Source organism: Dryobates pubescens, chromosome 15 (assembly GCF_014839835.1).
Source record: "Dryobates pubescens isolate bDryPub1 chromosome 15, bDryPub1.pri, whole genome shotgun sequence".
Lineage (NCBI taxonomy): Eukaryota > Metazoa > Chordata > Aves > Piciformes > Picidae > Dryobates > Dryobates pubescens.
This window is the reverse complement of record NC_071626.1, coordinates 27447421-27468642: the sequence shown is the minus strand read 5'-3', so window position 1 is coordinate 27468642 and position 21222 is coordinate 27447421. Positions and strand designations below refer to the sequence as shown.

General features: G+C 51.9%; 2 protein-coding genes across 3 annotated transcripts; both read left to right on the top strand.

Moving 5' to 3' along the window:
- Positions 1 to 1594: 1594 nt before the first annotated feature.
- Positions 1595 to 6848, top strand: LOC128897833 (putative ATP-dependent RNA helicase DDX11-like protein 8). The gene is made up of 7 exons (XM_054167615.1): positions 1595 to 1727; positions 2011 to 2247; positions 2605 to 2691; positions 4222 to 4379; positions 5474 to 5522; positions 6042 to 6149; positions 6675 to 6848. The coding sequence occupies exons 1-7, from the start codon at positions 1662 to 1664 to the stop codon at positions 6846 to 6848; spliced, it is 879 nt and encodes a 292-aa protein (XP_054023590.1). The 5' UTR covers positions 1595 to 1661.
- A 362-nt stretch (positions 6849 to 7210) lies between these two features.
- Positions 7211 to 20882, top strand: LOC104310224 (ATP-dependent DNA helicase DDX11). 2 transcript variants are annotated; one of them, XM_054167585.1, is made up of 19 exons: positions 7211 to 7408; positions 9362 to 9514; positions 9607 to 9653; positions 10377 to 10456; positions 11285 to 11329; positions 11463 to 11530; positions 12017 to 12055; positions 12528 to 12648; positions 13155 to 13295; positions 13754 to 13866; positions 15055 to 15127; positions 15395 to 15498; positions 17196 to 17345; positions 19082 to 19150; positions 19277 to 19377; positions 19706 to 19790; positions 20324 to 20399; positions 20560 to 20714; positions 20839 to 20882. In XM_054167585.1, the coding sequence occupies exons 1-19, from the start codon at positions 7286 to 7288 to the stop codon at positions 20854 to 20856; spliced, it is 1761 nt and encodes a 586-aa protein (XP_054023560.1). In that variant the 5' UTR covers positions 7211 to 7285; the 3' UTR covers positions 20857 to 20882. The 2 variants fall into 2 exon arrangements, with proteins under 2 accessions (XP_054023560.1, XP_054023562.1); XM_054167587.1 differs by lacking the exons at positions 19706 to 19790; positions 20839 to 20882 and having other exon boundaries at positions 20560 to 20671.
- Positions 20883 to 21222: the final 340 nt, after the last annotated feature.

The following is a 21222-nucleotide window of genomic DNA, read 5'->3' as shown; positions in this document are numbered from 1 at the left end:
CTGCCATGCCTGCAGAATGCCAACCCCCCAAGAACCCAGAACCAGCAGGCAAAACAGGAAGCAGGCATGACTGCAGCATGACTGGATAACTGCAGCGGGTTCAACTCAGCCCATGACACGGCCGGGGGTTTGAATCTTTGAGGGGCCTTCCATCCAAAATCATTCTATGACTCTATGAATCTTCCAACTCAGGACATCACCAAAAACATGGGCGAAAATGTGGCCTTACCTGCTTTAACCAAAGACCATTTCCCCATTGGATGCCCTAGTGTGAACTGATACATGGGGTACTGGTGGTCCAGAGACTGCAGTTTTGTAGTGCTTGGTATGAGAGAGTACCCTGCTCTAGCTCACTCCTGTTTGTAAAGTATAAGCATATCAAGTTCAGTGTAACAGTTAGGAATTAACTACGTTTGCATTTATTGCTATGCTACTGACCGTGTCTTACAGAAACCTCCTCTTCATTGCTGTTATTACCACCTATGTGTCTCCATGCTAAAGAAACACTTTTTTCCCCTTTTTTCGTTTCTCTCTGTATAATCATTTTTTTTTTGTTTTGTATGAAGGGAGTGAAATTGTAGAGGGGTTGGCCCCACACTGAGCTTGCTGAGGCAAGGAACTGTGAGGGGCAACCTGACCAGCAAGGGGAGGGGGCTTGGCCTTCTCCATGCCCAAGGCCAATGAGAAGGTGTGCAGACATCCACCACAGGGCTGCTGGCCCAGAGGCACCTATGCAGGCACTGATGCTTCACCGACAGCAAGGGAAGAGGAGAAAATGTTTAGGGAAAGGCACAAGGTGCTATCAGAGGCAGCCCAGCAATACTCGGAAGTGACTGAAGGAATGGAAGACTTGGGTCTGTTCTAGGTGTCATGTAGAAGTCACACAATCATAAAATCATTTAGGCTGGAAAAGGTATTTAAGATCAAGTCCAACCGTTACCCTAGCCCTGTGAAGTCCACCACTAAATCATGTCACTAGCACCACATCTAGAGCCCTTTGAAACGCCTCCGGGGATGGCGACTCCCCTGCGTCCCACTGCGCATGGCCTTGCCGAACCTCAGCCCATTGACCTCGCCCGGCCAGGCTCCTAGTCGCCAGCAGGTGACACTGCCACCCAGCTCGGTGTCATGTGCAAACCCACGCTCAGCCCTATCACTGGCAGAGACGTCAGTGCACTAGAGCCTGGGGCGCATCGCTTGTGACCGGCTTTCACTCCGTTCATCACCACTCCTTGGGCCCTGGGGTCCAGCAAGTTCCTGAGGGCGGGAGGGCCGCAGCACGGCGCCGTGGCTGGACGCCCCCGCACTGCTCTGCACGCAGCAGCGCCCAGCTCGCCCGCTCCGTGCCCGCTCCGTGCCCGCTCCGTGCCCGCTCCGTGCCCGCTCCGTGCCCGCCGCTGCCGCGCAGGCCTCACCGCTCCCGCGGGACGGCGCAGGCCTTCCGCTCGGCGCCGGCAGTCACCGGGGCGTCACGGGAAGGGGGCGGGGCGTCTCCGGCGCTCGGTTCGAAGCGCGGCGGCGGCAGCGAGGTGCAGGGCGGGATGGCGGCGGCAGGCACTGGGGTGCAGGCGCGGCCTGCGGGCGGCACGGAGCCCGGTCCGGGCCTGGGGGGAGGCCGGTTCCCGTTCCCCTACACGCCCTACCTCATCCAGGAGCGGTTCATGGCGGCGCTGTACAGCGCGCTGGAGGCAGGCTGCGTCGGGATCTTCGAGAGCCCCACGGGCACGGTGAGGCGGCGCGGCGGCAGGACGGGGGCTCCTCTGGGTGGTACCCTGGGCAAGGGGCCAGGCCTGGGCCTGATGACGCTCAGAAGGGGCTGGCACCGAGCGGGGGATCCTGTGGCGGGGCACCGCGGTGTTGGTGACGGCTCCCGGCCCTGCCCCGGCCCTGCCCCGGCCCTGCCCCGGCCCTGCCCCGGCCCTGCCCCGGCCCTGCCCCGGCCCTGCCCCGGCCCTGCCCCGGCCCTGCCCCGGCCCTGCCCCGGCCCATGCATTTTATTTTCTACGGCAGGGAAAGTCGCTGAGTCTTATCTGCGGGGCCCTCTCCTGGCTCCGAGACTTTGAGGAGAAAAAGCATCAGGAGGAGGCGCGACTTCTGGCGCTGGAGGACAGCGGGCAGGAAGGGAAGAAACAGCTGACCTCGGTGGAGCCAGGACACCCAGACAGCAGAGACACTGCTGGGGAACCGGACTGGGTCACAGCGTTTGTGCAGAAGAAAGAAGCGCGAGACGTGGTGGACCGGCTGAAGGTTGAGAAACTCTCATATGTAGAGGATGGGGAAAATAAGGTGTGAGAGAAAGGCTAATGTCCTGGATGATGACTGGAAGAACACATGAGGCAAACTTGGCTCGTGGCCTTTGTTGTTCACAGGACTTTGTTTTGGTTAGGAGGGATGAGGCACTGCCGTGTAGATTGCGTGAGACAGGAACTCCATTGCTCTGATGATAGCAGCATAGCACAGGCCTGCACTGGGAGGAAGGGGCTGTGTAGTGACAGCTTTGCTTCAGAGTTAATTTTTTTCTGTACTCAGGGCATAGGAAAATAATGATCCTCAGGGTTTAGGAGTAGATACACTTCATCCTTTGTTCAATCTCCCCTCATCTAGGAGGAGCAGCTGAAGAGGAAGAGGCGGGAAGCTCGTCTGGAGCAGCTTCGCCATACGGCGCAGTTAAAATACGGGGTGAAGAGGAAGGTGAGGCACCTGTGGGGAGCAGGCTTCCTGCTTCCCTCACCTCCAGCCATGCTCACGCTTGCTTGTACCGGCGACTTCACACTCAAGTCTCCAGCACATCTGTCTGCATTAGGCTGCTGAAATTTGCCATCCAGAGTTTTCGGTTAGATGTTCTTTTTAAAATGCAGCTGTGGCAAGCAGTTAGTGCACAGAGAATTATCTGTGGCAGTGCTGGTGTGTGGGTAGCCAAGGGCAGGGGGTGGTTCCCATGGCCTTACAGCCCTCTGCTTTTGGTTTCAAAATTGTAATACTTGGATTTTGATTGCTCTCTTTTTTTAGCTCTCTGTTTTAAGAGCATATTTGAACACTCTACTTCTGGAATAAAATCTATAGAACTGTCATTAAATTTAAGGTCATGCAAACAGAAGTCACCCTCCCCCCAAAACCAAACAGCCAGGTCAGACTTTGGTTGTACTTTGCTTACCACTGGGGGGGGGGGGGGGAAGTACTTTTTGTTTACTTCCATAGCAAAGGTGCTTGTGTTCTTCAGAAATGTACTTCTATGAAGCTCATAGATATTTTTTGCTGTCCTTAGATGGGTGACTGGTCTCAGTACTCTTGGCTTTGAGAGCTTTTGATTGGTATAAATCAGCTTCCTAGAAATACCTGCTTTGGGTCCCTAAACAGGCAGGTTTATTAGGCTACCAGACTATTCATTTCTAATGTGCTCTGTCTCAAGTACTGCATTATGTTTTGGTCAGCTCCCATCAAAAGCATATGGCAGGAATGACAAATTAAAAATAAATGGAACAAAGAACTCTTGCCTCTTAAAACAGGATAAAGCATGTGAAATGAGAAGCACAATTAAGTGCAAGAAAGCAAATGAAAGTAATGCTACAGAGATTGGAAAAAGCAGCTGATTTCTCTCCTCTGTAGTGCTCACTAACTGCATTTCTTCATAATGCCACAGTAAAAAACCACCATTGACACCAGAAGACTTTGTTTCCAGTACACAAAGTTAATAAGAAAGCCATTCTTCATCAGTTTAAGGGCATTTCTGTGGAGGGGTAGGTCTGTGTTAGGGTATGAACTGTGCCACAAGACAAAACAGCAAGAGAGGTGCTCTGCATTCTGAAACAGCTGCTGAGCTTATCCTAGCTTTCAGTTCAGTGTGGGCTGAGTGTATGACTTATATGCATGTTTGGCTGGGTTTATTTACACCGTGTGTTTTCTCAGGCAGACTTCTTTCATGGACCACTTCAAGCAAATGATAACGTGAATATTGCCATTTCAGGGCCTGTTAGTTCAGTGGGCCCTTTGCACAGATACATGTTTGTGGACAAGTCTTTGGCAACAGCTGCATTCTGTGGGGTTGAACAGCCTTAAGCACCCTTGGTGCACTTGCTTGTCCTACTGGGGGTTTACCCAGCAAGCCATTCCCAGTGTGATGTGTGAGAGACTCTGCTGTCTTCTGAGCTGTCTGGCATGAGGCAATGTGCCTGCTGCCTCTCGTGCTGTATGAGAAATTATGTGGTTGTGTGTTCCTTGCAGAGAGCTGAGGAGGATGAGACAAGGCGACTTCTGCAGCTCAGCAGGGAGGTTCTGTCAGAGGGAGCCGGAGTGGATGTGCTGGAGAAGCTGGATCACAATGAGGAGGAGCTGATCCTTGCTGACTATGAGAGCGATGAAGACAAGAAAGTGATACCTGGGTAAGGACAGGAGCTGAGGGGGTTCCATGCCAAGGAAATGTTTTCTGTATAATTTTTGGCTTGTGATTGTGTGAATCTGAAGTTTCTTCCTCATCCTAGCTAGGGAAGGTAGTGCTTGTTCTGGGGGTTTGGTGGTTTTGGTTTGTGTTTGGGTTTGTTTTGTTGTTTGTTTTGTTTTGTTGTTGGGGTTTGGGGGTTTAATTTTTTAAGCTTTTGTTCTGCTGATTGGAGTGACCTGAAGTATTCCCTGACAAAGAGCATCTTTCTTAAAATGTGTGGCATTGCCCTGCCTTTATACACACCCAGTTTCCCAAAGAATGCTTCTGGATGCTGAGTGAATGACTTGAGATCAAGTTCCCCACAGAGGAAAAATGAAATGGAACTCAGGGCATCAGAGGAAGCTCTCAGTCCTGCAAATCAGCACTGGCATCTTTTGATACTCTAAAAGGAGAGATGCTTATGTTTCTGAAGAGCCAGCTTCAGCAGGAAAAACCCTTGCAGACTTTTTTCCTCTCCTATGTTTGCTTTCTGCAAAAAGCCAGAAGCCTTACTTCAGTGTGAGAAGTCAAATACACATTTAAAATACAAATTTACTAATTAGTATCTGGGCAGATCCTTCTGCCTTGAAAACTGCAGACACTTTACTGCATTTATATCTAGCTTATCAAATATTAAACTGCTGTTGCCTTCGATGAACTCTATCTGTGGCAGCTAAATATCTTCCTGAAGCTTTTCTTTATGCAACAGCTTGAGGGTGATACATTTTCTCTGAAGGGGAAATACTAGAAAAATAAACAAGCTCTCCAAGTATTAGAATAGCACTGAATGTGTTATGCACGGGTCTTAGAAGCCTCAGATTTAACACACAGCCCTGCAGACCTTTTTCTCTTGATGAGCATGGTTTGCCTTGACTGCACACTGACACTATTCTTCAGAAGTTGATTTTTTTCTTTTACTTCCTGAGTTAAGATGTGAAACTCTTGAGATGACATAAACATCTCTCTTGAGACCTCTGTCTTGTAGTAGAGCATCATCTGATTCGAACTGTCAATGATCTACTGAAAAGAAACTGTTTGAACTTTCTCTTTTCCTAGGCTTGAAGATGACGATGATGATGATTTGGAAGAGGAGCATGTCACTAAGGTGAGATGAGGAAAATGAACAGTGCTGCCTCATAGAACAGTGTGGAAATGAGCAGAGTTCTGGCTTCCTTGCACCCTTGTTGTGTTTCAGAGGGGTTTAGGACATAGCATCCAAGAGCTGACAGGTTTGTTGATAGTAGCAACCAGTTCTGCTGTGCTCCTCTGCTTCTGGGCTACACTCGCTGCCTAAGCAGCTTGCTCTGCCAGCACTGCTGAGTTTTTGCTGTGGCTTGCTGTAGAAACACTGCAAGGAACAGTTTTTTGTTACTCTCCAATGGAAAGCCCCTGTCTTTGTAGGGACCTTGGAAAATTAAACAGAAGCGAAGGCAAATGCATAGGAGAAAGCAAAGATAAGGCTGTTTGCCTCAGCAGTTGTGACACTCAGATGTGCCTTCCCTTGCACTTTTGAAGGCTTGAGCACCCTGCTAAGGTGCTTGACTTCTTCCTTGCAGGATGGGTTGTAGGTAGAGGGTTAGCTTCCATGTTGTGCTTGTCTCTCCTTTGTTCTTCCTCGTTGTAGATCTACTACTGCAGCCGCACTCACTCCCAGCTGTCTCAGTTTGTGCATGAGGTGCAAAAGAGTCCTTTTGGCAAAGACACACGGCTGGTCTCCTTGGCATCCAGGCAGGTAGGTGGTGGTGTTCACCCAGAGTGCATGCTAACACAGTGTGAGAGACTGGGAGGAGATGTGTGGATGCAATGCCACAGGGGGTGTCTCTGGGACTGGCGAATCTCTCATGGTAAATCAAAAGGAGCCAATGTGTTGTGGCACAACTGTGTGGTGCACATTCTTCTGCCAGCTGTGTTTTGGCCACTCACCCATTTGGTGTAAACTCAAAAGATCTGTTGGACCTTTTCTGATGTGGAGTAGTACAGATGTCTGAGTCACTGGGAAGGTGTTCCTCTTGGTGCTCATCCAGCTGTTGTGTAGCACTGATCCATCTTGGTGCACCTTTTCTCATGTTTCTTCTCTGCAATGTGTTTGGAGCACTTTTGTAGCAGTTGGGATAGGCAATGTCTAACTGACAGATTTGCTGGTTTGGAATCTGACCCAAGATTGCTTTAAAGAAAACGTGTTTTACAGCAAAGGCTGTACAGAGGGCACTCAGCTTCTCACTGACCCCTTACTGCTTCCTCTCTCTGCATGTTCAAGAACCTGTGTGTGAATGAGGAGGTGCGGCGCCTGGGGGCTCTCCAGGTCATCAATGACCGCTGCATGGAGATGCAAAAGAACAAACACGGTAGGAACGCTTCCAGCCTGGGAAAGCAGTCACTGATAAAGCTGGTAGCACAGTCTGGAGACAGCCTGCACTGCCATCAGTTCTAGCAAGAGCTTGCAATGGCAACTTAAAGGAGCAGAGCTAGAGATCCTCAGCACTATTACTTGTCTTGACCTTCAGGCTTAGATGCCAAGATCTTTATTTTCTGAGCGTCTGAAATTGATCAGGACTTCTGCAATGGAAGGGTACTTCTCTTTGTAGCTCAGTACTAGGAATGTTGGGAAATGACACGTGGCTAAATACAACTGGCAAGAGCAGGGAACTGGAAATGGTACTACTGGATGTTTTTAAGATAGATGATAGGTAAAAATCCGCCTGCCTTAAACCCCAGGAGGTTTTGCAAAGTGCTTGCTTTAGGCTGTTGTGTGTGTTGCTCATGGTTTTCTCTTGGCTTCTGCTGTTAGAAAAGAAGAGTGATGAGGAGCAGGCAGGGCAGAGGCGCCGTGCCGGCCGCGCCACGTGCCCCTTCTACTCCTACGAGCAGATGCAGTTTCTCCGTGATGAACTTCTCGTGGAGGTGAAGGACATTGAGCAGTTGGTGGCTCTGGGGAGAGAGACCAAAGCCTGCCCATACTATGGGAGTCGATTTGCCATTCCTGCTGCTCAGGTAAGGGCTGCGTAAATTGTACCAGTGCCAGAATAAACAAACTTGCTGCTCTCTTCAGTTCTTTTACTCAGTATTGTGGGAGCTTGTGCCCAAGCTGTTGCTCTCAGCTGTGGTTTTGCTGAAGAAGCAAAGGAAAATGAGAATGCCCATTTGCAGTTAACAGGGAGGCTGCGAGCGTGCCTCAGCATTCTGAACTACTTGGAGGGCTCAGCGACTCTGAAGCAGTACTGGCACATGAGTGTAACCTTAACTCTTGCCACTGCTCTTAGTCCTTGCTTGGCTCTATCAGAAGAGGTGCTTTCAGTGCTTTAGGGGAGATTTAGGAGGTAACTTGAGCTGGTAGGCTGGAGCATAGTAATTTCTCTTCAGCTTACATCACTGCCCCTCTTGAGCCAGTGCTCCTGTCTCTTCCTTTCCTGCAGTGGAAGCAACTCTACTGAATTCCCCAAAGCCATCTAATATCACAGTATCACTAAGGCTGGAAGAGACCCCAAGGATCATCGAGTCCAACCTGTCTCCACAGACCTCATGACTAGACCATGGCACCAAGTGCCACATCCAATCCCCTCTTGAACACCTCCAGGGATGGGGACTCCACCACCTGCCTGGGCAGCACATCCCAATGACAAACGACTCGCTCAGTGAAGAACTTTCTCCTCACTTCGAGTCTAAACCTCCCCTGGCGCAGCTTGAGCCTGTGTCCTCTTGTTCTGGTGCTGGCTGCCTGGGAGAAGAGGCCAACCCCTTCCTGGCTACAACCACCTTTCAGGTAGTTGTAGAGGGCAATGAGGTCTCCCCTGAGCCTCCTCATCTCCAGGCTAAACAACCCCAGCTCCCTCAGCCTCTCCTCACAGGGCTGTGCTCAAGGCCTCTCCCCAGCCTTGTTGCCCTTCTCTGGACACCTTCAAGTGTCTCAATGTCCTTCCTAAACTGAGGGGCCCAGAACTGGACACAGGACTCAAGGTGTGGCCTAACCAATGCAGAGTACAGGGCACAATGACCTCCCTGCTCCTGCTGGCCACACTATTCCTAATACAGGCCAGGATGCCCTTGGCTTTCTTGGCCACCTGGGCACACTGCTGGCTCATGTTTAGGCAGCTGTTAATCAGCACCCCCAGGTCCCTCTCTGTTTGGCAGCTCTCAGCCACTCTGACCCCAGCCTGTAGCTCTGCATGGGGCCAAAGTGCAGCACCTGGCACTTGGATTTGTTGAATGCCATCCTGTTGGCCTCTGCCCATCTGCCCAGCCTGGCGAGGTCCCTCTGCAGAGCCTTTCTACCCTCTAACTGACCAACATCTGCTCCTAACTTGGTGTCATCTGCAAACTTGCTGATGACTGACTCAATCCCCTCATCCAGATCATCAATAAAGATGTTAAAGAGGATGGGGCCCAGCACTGATCCCTGGGGCACACCACTGGTTCCTGGCCGCCAGCTGGCTGTGGCACCATTCACCACCACTCTCTGGGCTCAGCCTCCAGCCAGTTCCTAACCCAGCTCAGAGTGCTGCTGTCCAAGCCACGAGCTGACAGCTTGGCCAGCGGTTTGCTGTGGGGGACAGTGTCAAAGGCCTTGCTGAAGTCCAGGTAGACCACATCCACAGCCTGCCCCACGGCCACTATACGGGTCACCTGGTCATAGGAGATCAGGTTGGAGAGGCAGGACCTGCCCTTCCTAAATCCATGTTGGCTGGACCTGAGCCCTTGGCCATCCTTCAGGTGTGCAGTTATTGCCCCCAGGATAATCTGCTCCATCACCTTCCCTGGCACTGAGGTCAGGCTGCCAGGCCTGGAGTTTCCAGGTTCCTCCATCCATCCCTTCTTGTGGATGGGGACCACATTGGCCAGTTTCCAGTCATCTGGGACCTCTCCATATGGGCCTTAAATGTGGTGGGAGGGTGCCCTGAGTTTCTGAGGATGAGAGTTAGATTCAGCAGTGTGTGCTTCTCCTGTTAGCTGGTGGTGCTGCCCTATCAGATGCTCTTGCATGAGCCTACCAGGAGCGCTGCTGGGATCAAGCTGAAGGGCCAGGTTGTAATCATTGACGAAGCCCACAACCTCATAGACACCATCACCTGTATCCATAGTGCAGAAGTCAGTGGCTCTCAGGTGAGTCACATCCCAGTTTGTTAATCCTAAGTGAGCTGTGCACCTTCTCTTCAGTCCTTTCTGCTAACAGCTCCTTTTTGTCGTTCGCATAGCTGTGCTGTGCCCACTCCCAGCTGTCGCAGTACATGGAGCGATACAGGTGAGGCTCTCACAGGAAAGCAGCACAGCAGCGGTGTTGATGCCATGGACTCTCTCATGTCTGCACAGCCTTTCTTGCTTTTCCCTGGTGGAAGGTTATTTGCAGATAAAAAGCCACTTGCTTTGTTATTTCTGTCTGAAATATGTCTAAGCCTGACTCCTGAGGCTGGTATTAAGCAGTGAGAAGGGAGATGCCCTGAGCATTTTGGCTTTCCCTTATAGTCTCAGTTCCCTTCCCAGTACCTCCCTCTAATCACTTTGTGATGCAGAGTTTCAGTCAGTTCAGTCTTTCATGTGCTCACTGGCATGAAGGTCTGAGAAGGAAGCTCTGTGTGGGCTTTGGTTTGTACCAAGTCTTGCATCCTGTCATCCCTGCAGTGGCTGATCATTGTGCTCGGTGCTAACAACTGAATCTGTGGGGAATTATTGCAACAGGGGCTTGAGGCAGCGCTGGCATTGTAATAAATTGTAGTTGCTGTGTGAGAGGAATGCTGGTGGTAGGTACAGTGCTGGGGTGCTTGAGGGAATGCTCTGGGGTGAATTTGGGCTGGATCTCCAGAGGGCTGTGCCTTGTCACAAGTAGGAAGAGCGAGCCTGGAAGAAATGATTCTTGGTTTCTGTTGCCCCCAAATGAAAGGAGTTCAAGTGCCTGTTTCTGCAGCTCAGCTGCTTGAGTTGGTCCCTGAAGCTGTTGTGAGGCCTAATACCTGTCTTGTTTTTCAAGGAAACGTTTGAAGGCAAAGAACTTGATGTACATTAAGCAGATCCTGTATATGCTGGAGCAGTTTGTGGCTGTGCTGGGAGGTAAGCACACCTGTGGATGCTGATAGACTTTGAGCTAGCATTGTCCCCATTCCCTCTTTGCAGAGGCTGTGGTTGCCCATGTCTTTCCATTTCTCACTGTTTTAACATGGGGATATTGACTGGTGCCTGCCTGAACTCCTCTCTCACTTCATTGTCGAAGGAGCAGCAGATGATGCAAAAAGTTCATAGAAGCAGTTCCCCTCTCTCTGTGGGTGCTCTCTGTCATTCTCTCTAGAGCACACTTCTCTTCCCCCTCTCTTCCTTCCCCTCATCCCCACACTGAGGTAAGGGCTTTCATTAGAGAATGCAGTCTTTGTACAGCTTCAGAACTGAGCCTGCAGAAGTGAGATGTGAGGTGGCTGTTAAATACCAGGACATAAAACATGGTGAGTGGCAGCATTTAATACTGTTCTGGCTCTCAGGATCTGGGTGGGGAACTGTCCTCAGGTTTTGTCCTCTTCACAGTTGCCTGCCAGCTTTTGTGCCTCCCAGCTTGAAGCTGCTGCGTTAAGGAGGGGTGAGGAATGCATTGCAGTCCTTGTCCCTTCATCTTTGCAGCAGTGACTACATAGTGTGAGTGTTTGAATGTACCCACGCTGCCTGCTGCATCCTGCTGCAGAAGGAACATAAGTGCTGTTTCTGAGGATGCAGCAGCAAACTTGGCATACAATGGAGCAGGAGCTGGTGTTCTATCTGTGTAGCTACATTTTGCAGATGTGTGGTTACTGCTTGGATTTTGTCCTGGTGTAGTGTCCCTTTCAGCTCAGCTGCTTTATTTTAAGGCAGACCTATTGTAAGCCTTCCTTGAATTGGTTTCATGTTTTACAGGTAATGTGAACCAAAATCCAAACTGTCAGGCTGTTCCTCAAGCAGGTGAGAATGGAGTGAGTGCCTCGGGCATGCAGCCATCAGTCAGGAGCATGGGAATGGGCAGTAAAGGGCTGCAGGCCCAGCAACTAAGAAGTAATTTTTCTCCTTCCCCACTCCCCTTTTTTTTTTTGTTTAGGGACAGTGCTAAAATCCATCAATGACTTTCTGTTTCAGAGCCAGATTGACAATATCAACCTCTTCAAGGTAATGCAAGTGTAATCTTCTGCTAGGGTGCAGATGGTGGTGACTTGTTCAGGGTTATCATGAGAGCTGGGAGTAGAGCCAAAGCCCACATGGCAGAATCTGCTTTCTAGCAGATTCTCTTCACCTCCCCAATGTATAAATCTCTTCTGATGCTGTCTGGATAACTGCATTAAAGCTGGATGGATGATCTTAAGGTAAAGGGAAGCAAGCAATTAAATATCTAGGAATGCAGAGGCAAAACTAAGCTGGAAGGGCTGAAGATGAAGAAACTGTACTGCTCCAGTAACCTAACCCATCCCTCCAGCCTCTAAACACAGCACCTTCAGCACGTGCTTGCACTTCGGAAGCAACGCTCTTGCACGGGACAGTCATCTGTCAGCCATGCTCACAGAGCTGTGTATCCCTCCCCAGGAGTACAGCAAGAGCAGCAAGTGCTGGGAGCAGGAACACTGAGTTCCAGTTCCTTGTTCTGTCTTCTTCCACCAGGTTCAGCGTTACTGCCAGAAGAGCCTCATCAGCAGGAAGGTACTGCCCTGGGCCTTTGTGGGCAGCAGTCTTCACACAGTTTCACACACTGAGTCTGAAGAAGGTGCAGCAGCTGGGCTGGGAGCCTGTCTTCACCACCCTGCTCTGTAGGCAAAAGGGTTCTTGCAAAAGCACCATATGGGCAGATTGGCTTTTGCTTGTGCAGAGAAGCAGCACACAGCATGTTGTAGCACAGTATTGCAGGGGTTGCTGATTCTGTGTTGCTTGGCCTCAAACCTGCCAGCCTGCTGGGCTCTGCTGCCCTGAAGGAACAAACATCAGATACTTGTTTTGGTTTTGAATAATGGATGGAGGAGTGATGACAGCTCAGGGCTGTACTGATGGATTCTGATTGGGCTGACTAGCAAACACCTACCAAGGAACTTTATCAGTGGCAGGCCAGCAAACCTGTTCTTGTCATGTCTGATTCCTGCTGTTGCTAGGCTTAGTCTTTTTGGCTTTTGCTTGGCAGCTTTTTGGGTTTGTGGAGCGATATGGAGGCCCTGCCACAGGTGTGAAGACCAACAAGAACCAGAACTTGGCTGGCTTGCAGAGCTTTCTTCTGACCCTCCAGCAGGGATCTGATAAAGAGGGTGAGTTCAGACATGCTCTGTTCATGCATCTGTGGACAAGGGGAGGATGTGGAACCTACTTCTGTTTGGGTGAGGAAAGAGGGGAGATCTGAGGAAGAACGGTGTGCAAAAGCTGTCCTGCCAGGATGGTTTGTCATACGTCTGCCTAGGGGACACAGGTAGCTGTACATAGGGTTAGATCTCCTGAGATCCTTTCCAAGTCAAATGATGATGTGATTCCAAGATTACACTGCATGCATTCATGCTCTGCACTGCTGTGACCTGCTGCCTCTGTGACCTGAGCTTCTGTGGGTAGCTCTGCTTGGTGGTGCCAGCAGATCTTTGCCCTGCCCTGCCACCCCCTCCCCCATTCAGCAATGAGACAGATTTTGGGCTCTGACCTTTATTGAGTCTTTTTTTACTGCTGCTGTATGCAGATCCTGTGGAAAGGGCACATTTGTATTTCATGCTTAGTCCCTGTCTGCAGAAGTGTGACCTGAGCTGCCTGCCTCTCCTTTCTAAGCCAGCAGGTACCCCCCCGAGCCATCCTCCTGTGGAGGCTGAGATCGAGCAGCTCCGAGCTGCTTCTCCACTGATGCAGGTTGAAGGATTTCTCTCGGCCCTGACAAATGCAAACCAAGATGGCAGAGTCATTCTCAGCAGGCAAGGTACTGGAGAAGGGTAAGCTGGGGAGAGGTGGCATGAGTCACAGGCAGAATGCTTTTCTGGCAGTGAGGGAGGAGGTCCTGAGCTGGGGTGAGCCTGCAGCAACACGTGTGCCATCCCTGGTGCAGCGGGCTGGGCTCAGTCTGATGCTTGTGAACCCAAAGGAGCTCTTAAGCGTGAGAATGGAGGCCAGGGTTTGAAGAGCTCTTCTCCCACTTTGGATGTCTGGTTTCATCTTGCAATTTATTGTTTGTTGTACAGCTCCAGGAGGATTAGGAAGCAGAGGTTAACGATGGGTTGGTGTTACCTGCTGCTGCCTTTGGCAGTGCTGAATAGCAAGTCCATGCTTTGAAAGGTGGGGAGCTACCAGAGTGCCCAGAGCAGGAAGGAGAATCTCTTATAGGGAGGAAAATCTGTGTGTCACTGCTAGTTCCTGATGTTGTCTTTCTCCTTTTCCCAGGCACAGTTGGTCAGAGCAGCCTCAAATTCCTCTTGCTGAATCCAGCTGTCCATTTTGCCAAGGTGGTAGAAGAAAGCCGTGCTGTGATCATTGCTGGGGGCACCATGCAGCCGGTGAGGGAATGAGGATGCTGTGCTGAGGGCTTGGGAGGTCTCTGGTGGTATCCACCAGCGGGCATGAAAAGAGAGTAGCTCCCCATGGGATGTGCTCTTTCCATGGCATGTGTGTGGGAAAAGACCTACCTACCCTTTTATCTTCCTGGTATGGTTTTCCTGCATGAGATGGCACTCTGCCTGTTCATGCACAAAGCTGCAGGTGCAAGGGAGGTCTGCCTGTGTCAGCCTTTCTTCTCAGGACCATATGGGCTGAGGCTGAGCTCATCACAGGTTGGAACTAGCATGGATAGCAGTCAGAAGAGCTTGGAAAACCACGGGGTTTTCCATGGGGATCTTTCAGAAGAATGAATAATTGAGTGTTGGTGTGGTGGCAGGCAGCTCTTCATCCTTCTGTTGCTTTAGTGCCTAAGGAACTGTGTGTTTGTGCTGTGGGGTGTGCCAGGTGTGCTAGTTAGTTACATTTGTCCTCCTCCTGGACACAAGTGTCCTGAAATTTCCTCTTTGCTCTTCTGGTGACAAGGGAGGCAAGGAGGATGCGAAGTGCAGGGCCTTCTTTTTGGAAGGGTAGCTTTGAAGCCTTCAGACTGCTGTCCAGAGGGGAGGATGTGGTTACAGTCCAAGAAATGTGCAGTGGCTGGGAGTCCTGGTAATGGGTTCTCGAGCCTGAGGAAGGCTAAAACCAGAGTGTGTTGGGCCGAGAGAGGCTAGGTGGGGACCACGGACACTGAATGGGTCAGCTGGTAGGTCTGCCCCGGGCGCTCGGTCCCAGGTTTCTTAGAGAGCAGGCAGGGTGGGCCAGGAGCCGTGGGGCCCTCGGCTCAAGTCAGAACGCGGCCGCCGGCGAGCAGCGCCTGGGGCAGGCTGGGCCGCCGGCAGGGGGCGCTGCCGCTGCTCGCCGGTGGCGGCGCTCGGGGCCCGCTGCTGGAGCGGGCGGCAGCGGGGCCGCTCTCGGTTCGCAGCGGCTGCAGGCCGTGGCTGCCCTGCCGGCATGTCTGCAGGCCTTTTCCCCTGCCTGCCCAGGACTCCCGGCCCTGGCTTGTGTGCTTAGCGCTCCCATGCCCTTGGTGCTCTGGTCACAGAGGGAGTCCCTGTGCCCCAGCTGGAGCTGACCAGCTCGGTGCTCAAGCAGCAGTCGCAGCCTTGCTGATGTGGCTTTTGGTGCTTCACCCCTCCTGTGGTTCACAGGTGGCTGATTTCCGAGAGCAGCTGCTGTCCCGTGCCGGTGTGGACCCTGCACGTGTTGTGGAGTTCTCCTGTGGTGAGTGCCGGGGCGGCAGGGGCAGGCTGTGGTTTGTCTCTGCGGGACCCCAGTTCTACAGCTTGACCTAAATGCAACACAGCATCTTTCCTGGGAGTCATGGCAGCAAAGGGGCTGCTAGTTCCCTTCTGCTCAGAGCTTCCTCAGTGATATTGGCCAGTGTCAGCAGACACCCACAGGGGCTTCCCAGGGTCACCGGAGGCCAGTAGAGCTCCTCAGCTAGTGGCAGTGTTGCTGACTCTTGCTGGTGTTGTTTTTTGTTTCCAGGGCATGTGATTCCTCCAGAAAACATTTTACCCATAATCCTCTGCAGTGGACCTTCCAACCAGCAGCTGGAGTTCACCTACCAGACAAGAGACCGTCCCCAGATGGTCAGTCTTGCCTTTGGTAGCTTCCTGGGTAGCTCTTCTCTTGCTTCACATGTTTCTGTCTTGCAGCAGAGTGTGCTCTCAGAGGTGGGCTGATCAAAAGCCATGGCAAGGGAAGTCAATAGGCAATAGGATTTGGGGCAAGTGTCTTGCCAAGGAATTGGGAAAGAATAGCAGCCAAAGGAGTTCTGAGCTGCCTGCTCGGAGGTGGCTGTTGGGGATGAGGAGCACTAACAACATCTCTTTGGCTGCACGTAGTTCCTCCATTTGTGTGCTGGGCAGCAGAGGATTTCTGACTGCTTCATAGTTTGAAGCCTCAGGGATGGTGGAGCGTGGCAGCCCTGCAGAGTGCAGCCCAAACCATGGAGGCAGCAGCAGCAGCAGCAGCAGTTTCTGCACTTTTTCCTTCATCCTTTGGTGGGCCCTCACGCACCCAAGGCCAGACACTGGATCTGCTCTGCCACTGCTGAACATCTACCAGATGTGCTAACTGCCCACATCTGTGTGACAGGTCCTTTCCATGGGGACAGCAGAAAGGAGCCCTCCTTTCCTGAGTGACCACTGCCCCACAGCAGTAATAGCAACCCTGAACTGGGAGGTGAGGCTGAGCAGTGAATCACAGAATCAGAGAATCAATAAGGTTGGAAAAGACCTCAAGGATCATCAAGGCCAACCTATCACCCAACATCTCCTGACAACTAAACCATGGCACCAAGTGCCACATCCAGTCCCCTCTTGAACACCTCCAGGGATGCTGCTCCCTGGGCAGCACATTCCAATGGCCAACAACTCTCTCTGGGAAGAACTTTCTCCTCATCTCCAGCCTAAACCTCCCCTGGCACAGCTTGAGACTGTGTCCTCTTGTTCTGGTGCTGCTTGCCTGGGAGAAGAGACCAACCCCTTCCTGGCTACAACCACCTTTCAGGTAGTTGTAGACAGCAAGAAGGTCTCCTCTGAGCTTCCTCCAGGCTAAGCAACCCCAGCTCCCTCAGCCTCTCCTCACAGGGCTGTGCTCCAGACCCCTCCCCAGCCTCCTTGCCCTTCTCTGGACACCTTCAAGTGTCTCAATGTCCTTCCTAAACTGAGGGGCCCAGAACTGGACACAGGCCTCAAGGTGTGGCCTAACCAGTGCTGAGCACAGGGCACAATGACCTCCCTGCTCCTGCTGGCCACACTGTTCCTGATGCAGGCCAGGATGCCATTGGCCCTCCTGGCTGCCTGGGCACACTGCTGGCTCATGTTCAGCCTACTATCAACCAGTACCCCCAGGTGCCTTTCTGCCTGGCTGCTCTCAGCCACTCTGACCCCAGCCTGTAGCTCTGCAGGGGGTTGCTGTGGCCAAAGTGCAGCCCCTGGCACTTGGACTTGTTGAATGCCATCCTGTTAGCCTCTGCCCATCTGTCCAGCCTGGCAGGATCCCTCTGCAGAGCTCTCCAACCCTCTAACAGATCAACTCCTGCCCCCAGCTTGGTGTCATCTGCAACTTTACTGATGACTGACTGAATCCCCTCCTGCAGATCATCGATGAAGATACTAAACAGAAAAGCGTTTTGATGCTGCCCAGCTCTGGAGAGTTTTTGTGGACCTGCCATATTTCCAACACTTTTCCTTCTGTAGCACATGTCATAGGGGAAGTGATGCTGGGATTGAGCACTAGCTGGAGGTCCTGTCAGCAGCAGCATTCTCCTGTGTTCTTGCAGATGGAGGAGACAGGTCGAATCCTCTGCAACCTGTGCAACGTGGTTCCGGGGGGGGTGGTGTGCTTCTTCCCCTCCTATGACTACGAGAAGCAGGTGTATGCACACTGGGAGAAGACAGGGCTGCTCACACGACTGGCAGCCAAGAAGAAGGTAATTGTGCAGCCAGGGGCAGCTGGGGCTTTAAATGGAGGTTTCAAACCCCAAACAGTTCTCTGGGTTTCAGGCCACTCTCACTGAGGCATTCCCAGAGGGGATGCTGACCTAGCCAGTCCCTGCAGGAATGACTGCATGGTGCCTCCCAGGCAGCTGACCACTGGGCTCTGTGAGATTAAATGCAGCTGTGGGTCCTTCAAGTGCAGGGTCTGTGGGGTGCTTCCCACAACCACCAAGCTCATTCTGGTGTGGCTGCAGGGCTGTTCAGGCTCAGCTCTTACAGGGAATTTGTTTTCCCCAGACTTGGCTGTGTGTCCCTTGAACAAGCAGCACAACTAAGAGCTGGGCAGTGGGTGCAGACTGCAGGTGACAGAGCAGAGTGAGTTTGTTTTCTGGTAGAGGTGCAGAGGTGTGAACTGGAAGAGCAGCAGTGGTGAGAAACATTAAGCAGGAAGCTGACTGTGAATACATCTTTGCAATGACTCAGGGATGTGAAGGTTGGGTGTTGAAGGTCAGGCAGTCCTCCCGTCTCAGGATGGAGAGCAGTGATGTTGGGCATACACATACCCTGGCTGGCACTCTGCTTACCAAACCCCACACAACTCACCCCAGAGAGCAGAACACAGATACCTTACACCTTGGTGCAGGTGTTCTGGCCTGGGCTCTGCTGTAGGTTTTTGTGATGGAAGCAGCATTGGTAGAGCTGTCACTCAGTGCCCTTTGGGTGTGCTCTGTCAGGGTCACAAGGGTCTACCTGGTACCCCCAGGGCCTTGTGCCGCAATTGTGCAGCTCCCTTTGCCGCTCCACTCTGCTTTGTTCTTGCTTGGCTGTTGCAGTTCCAGCAAAGCAATTTGGTACAGGTGCAGCAAGTGTGGCTTCCAGCTGCCCACACACAGATCAGATCATGGCAAGGGAAGGTTGGTCCTTCCTGAGCTGGCTGTGGTGAGGTCACACTGAGACTGAATATAAATGACACAGGCAAAATTAATGTAAATCAGAGGATTAAGCAGCTACTGTTGAATCTGTTAAATAGCTTTGGCTCTTATTTGTAACTGCCAGTTACTCTCCTACTGGAAGACTGATTCTGGCTGGTAAACTTTGATAGCATTTCATGCTAACCAGGGGAAAATGCATCCTTCAGGGTCTTCACTGGCAGAAAGACAGATGTTGCACCTCTCGTTCACTAGCAGAACAACCTGTGACTTAGGCCAAGGTGCAGCACCTATCAGACTGCAGGGGCTTTCAGTAACTAATGAGGCATGCTAGAGGAACAGAAAGAAACGCTGCTTGGTGTGTGAATGTCACAGGAAGCTCTTTAATTCACTGGGCAGTGGCAGCTGTGACGTGGAATTAATTGGTGATTCCAATTGATTGGTCCTGTCACTGTCCTCCAGCATCTTGGAGGGTCTTTCTTCAGAGGTGCAAGAGGTGCACATTGATTCCCTGCCTTTCAGCTCTGACAGGACTTGTAACTCCTCACAGAATTAGGGAAGTCAGAGCTGAAAGGGCAGGTTGGAAGGGCAGGAACAGCTGCTGCTGTCTCTGTAGCCCAGTTGAGCAGTGCTGCAGTGAGGACACAGTGTGCTTCCAGCATGGAAGGGAAAGGTGCTGCTCCAGGTGGTTCCAGGCAGTTTGTCCTTCTCTAGTCTTAATTCCATGTACTGTTTAATGGCATGGGAGTGAAGTGATTTGCTTGCTTCCTGTTGCTGCACTGATCTTCTGCCTGTGACAGGTCTTTCAGGAGCCTAAGAAAGCCAGCCAGGTGGAGCAGGTGCTGGTGGAATATGCCAAGTGCATAAAGGTAAGCTGAGCTGGCAGGCTGCTGCAGGTTTTCACAAGGAAAGGGCTCTAGCCCAGGTGTGGAAGTGTTCCTGAGGCACAAACGTCTGCCCTGCTCTGATCTAAGTTGCTGGTCCCTCTCCTGCAGCGCTGCAGCCAGGCAGGAGGACAGATGACAGGGGCCCTGCTGCTTTCTGTGGTTGGAGGTAAAATGAGTGAAGGCATCAACTTCTCTGACGAGCTGGGAAGGTAAGGTGGCTGCTGGCTGCTCCATGGAGGGTGGACAGAGTGCTGTGGTGCAGGATGGAAACGTTGGCACTGCACAGACACAAGTCCCAGGGATTAAACCAAGGGGACCAAGCCTGCTGTGTGCTGTAAGCCCTAGAGGTGCAGCTGCTTCGAGCAGTGCAGCTGGGCTGTGCTGGCTGAGCCTCCATCCCAGCCCCTCTGCAGCTTGCAGAAGGTTCAGAACCGCTGCTCACCCTCCCGCGCTCTGCTGCTGCGCTTCAGGGGTGCAGTGACCTCTCCTGTCTCAGTCTGTTGGCAGGAGGAGCAATGCAGTCCTTGTCCCTTGCAGGTGTGTGGTTATGGTAGGAATGCCTTACCCCAACATTAAATCTCCAGAGCTCCAGGAAAAAATGGCTTGGCTTGACAAAACCATGGTGAGAGACACTTAAACCTCTGCCTCTTTGCTGCTGCTTTTCAGTGCTGACCTTCCTCTGGGCACAGGAGTCCCAAGGCTGACTTCAAAGATTATTTTTTTAATTCCTTTGAGCCTGCAGGTGGCCCTAAACACAGGAAAGCAGCTCAGTGGAGGGAACCACTCTGGAAATCTGAGTTCCAAGGGGAGAAAGATCCCTTTGCCCTAGAGGTGGCAGGGTGGTAGAAGCTGCTTGCTAGGTTCACTTCTTTGCTTGGCTCACTTGTTCCTTCTCACTGCCCAATGGAGCTGCTGTTCCTGGGCAGATGGGGACAAGCTTTCTGCCTTCAAGGGACCTTGGGATGGCTCTTGGTGAATGCTCACCATCATGTTCTGACCACAACCTCTTTTCTGTCCTTCCTAACTCTTGTCTGTGGTCTGCTTGGCCACCTACTCATTCTGCAGGGGTAGAAGCATTTGCTTCACTGTCATTAAGACTCTCTAGTTAGGTTTACATCTGTCTCATGTTCAGTTCTGCCTCTGTCTCCTTTCCAGCCCAGAGCTGCTGGCCAGGCACCTAGCAGAGTGCTGATTGAAAACCTGTGCATGAAGGCAGTGAACCAGTCCATAGGTAATCCCTCCTGGGGACACAGAATGTACTGCACTGAAGCAGGAGGGTGGGCAAGGTCTGCATCCCCAGTCTGAGTCCAGGTGCCAGGAACATGAGCTTCCTTGCCTGAGGACAAGCACTGGAGTGGGGTGGCCATTTGAAGTGTTTGTGCACTCTGCAGGCAGAGCCATTCGCCACCAGAAGGACTTCGCAAGCATCCTGCTGCTGGACCACAGGTATGGAAGCGCTGCCATCCTCAGCAAACTGCCCCAGTGGATCAGGGAGAGAACCCAGGTGAAAGCCACCTTTGGAGCAGCATTTGCAGAGCTAAGGAAGGTTAGAACTTGGATCTTCCCTAATACTACCAAAAGTGTTTCCTTCCTGCTGTACTCAGCTGTACCTTTCTCCAACCTCCCCTGGGGAGTAGTGCCAGGGACAAACTCTGCTTTTGTGTCCCCAGTTCCATCGAGGGAAGTGATATGGAGCAGGCTGCCTCTGTGAACTGGACCCCTGAAGATATGCAAGCTCCTGCTTTTCTGTACTAAGGAGTTTGTGAGCCTCTGCCTTTTGCCTCCTTTGTGGGTGTTTGCTGTTCAGTATCTGAGTGCTACGATGGCAAGACAGCTTTCAGTACCATAGGCAGGAGGGAAAGTGGCTGTAGGTCTGAGGTGGGCGGGAGGGTAGGGGTGGCAGGCACCTACTTGTTAACAACTGTTAAGGTTTTATTTAAATTGATTAAACTGAAGTGGGGGGAGCCTGCACACATCTGCCTTTTCCTACTGACCACCAGCTGTGCAAGGCAAACTCCAGAGCCTGGCACAAGAATTATGACCTGCCATTAGCT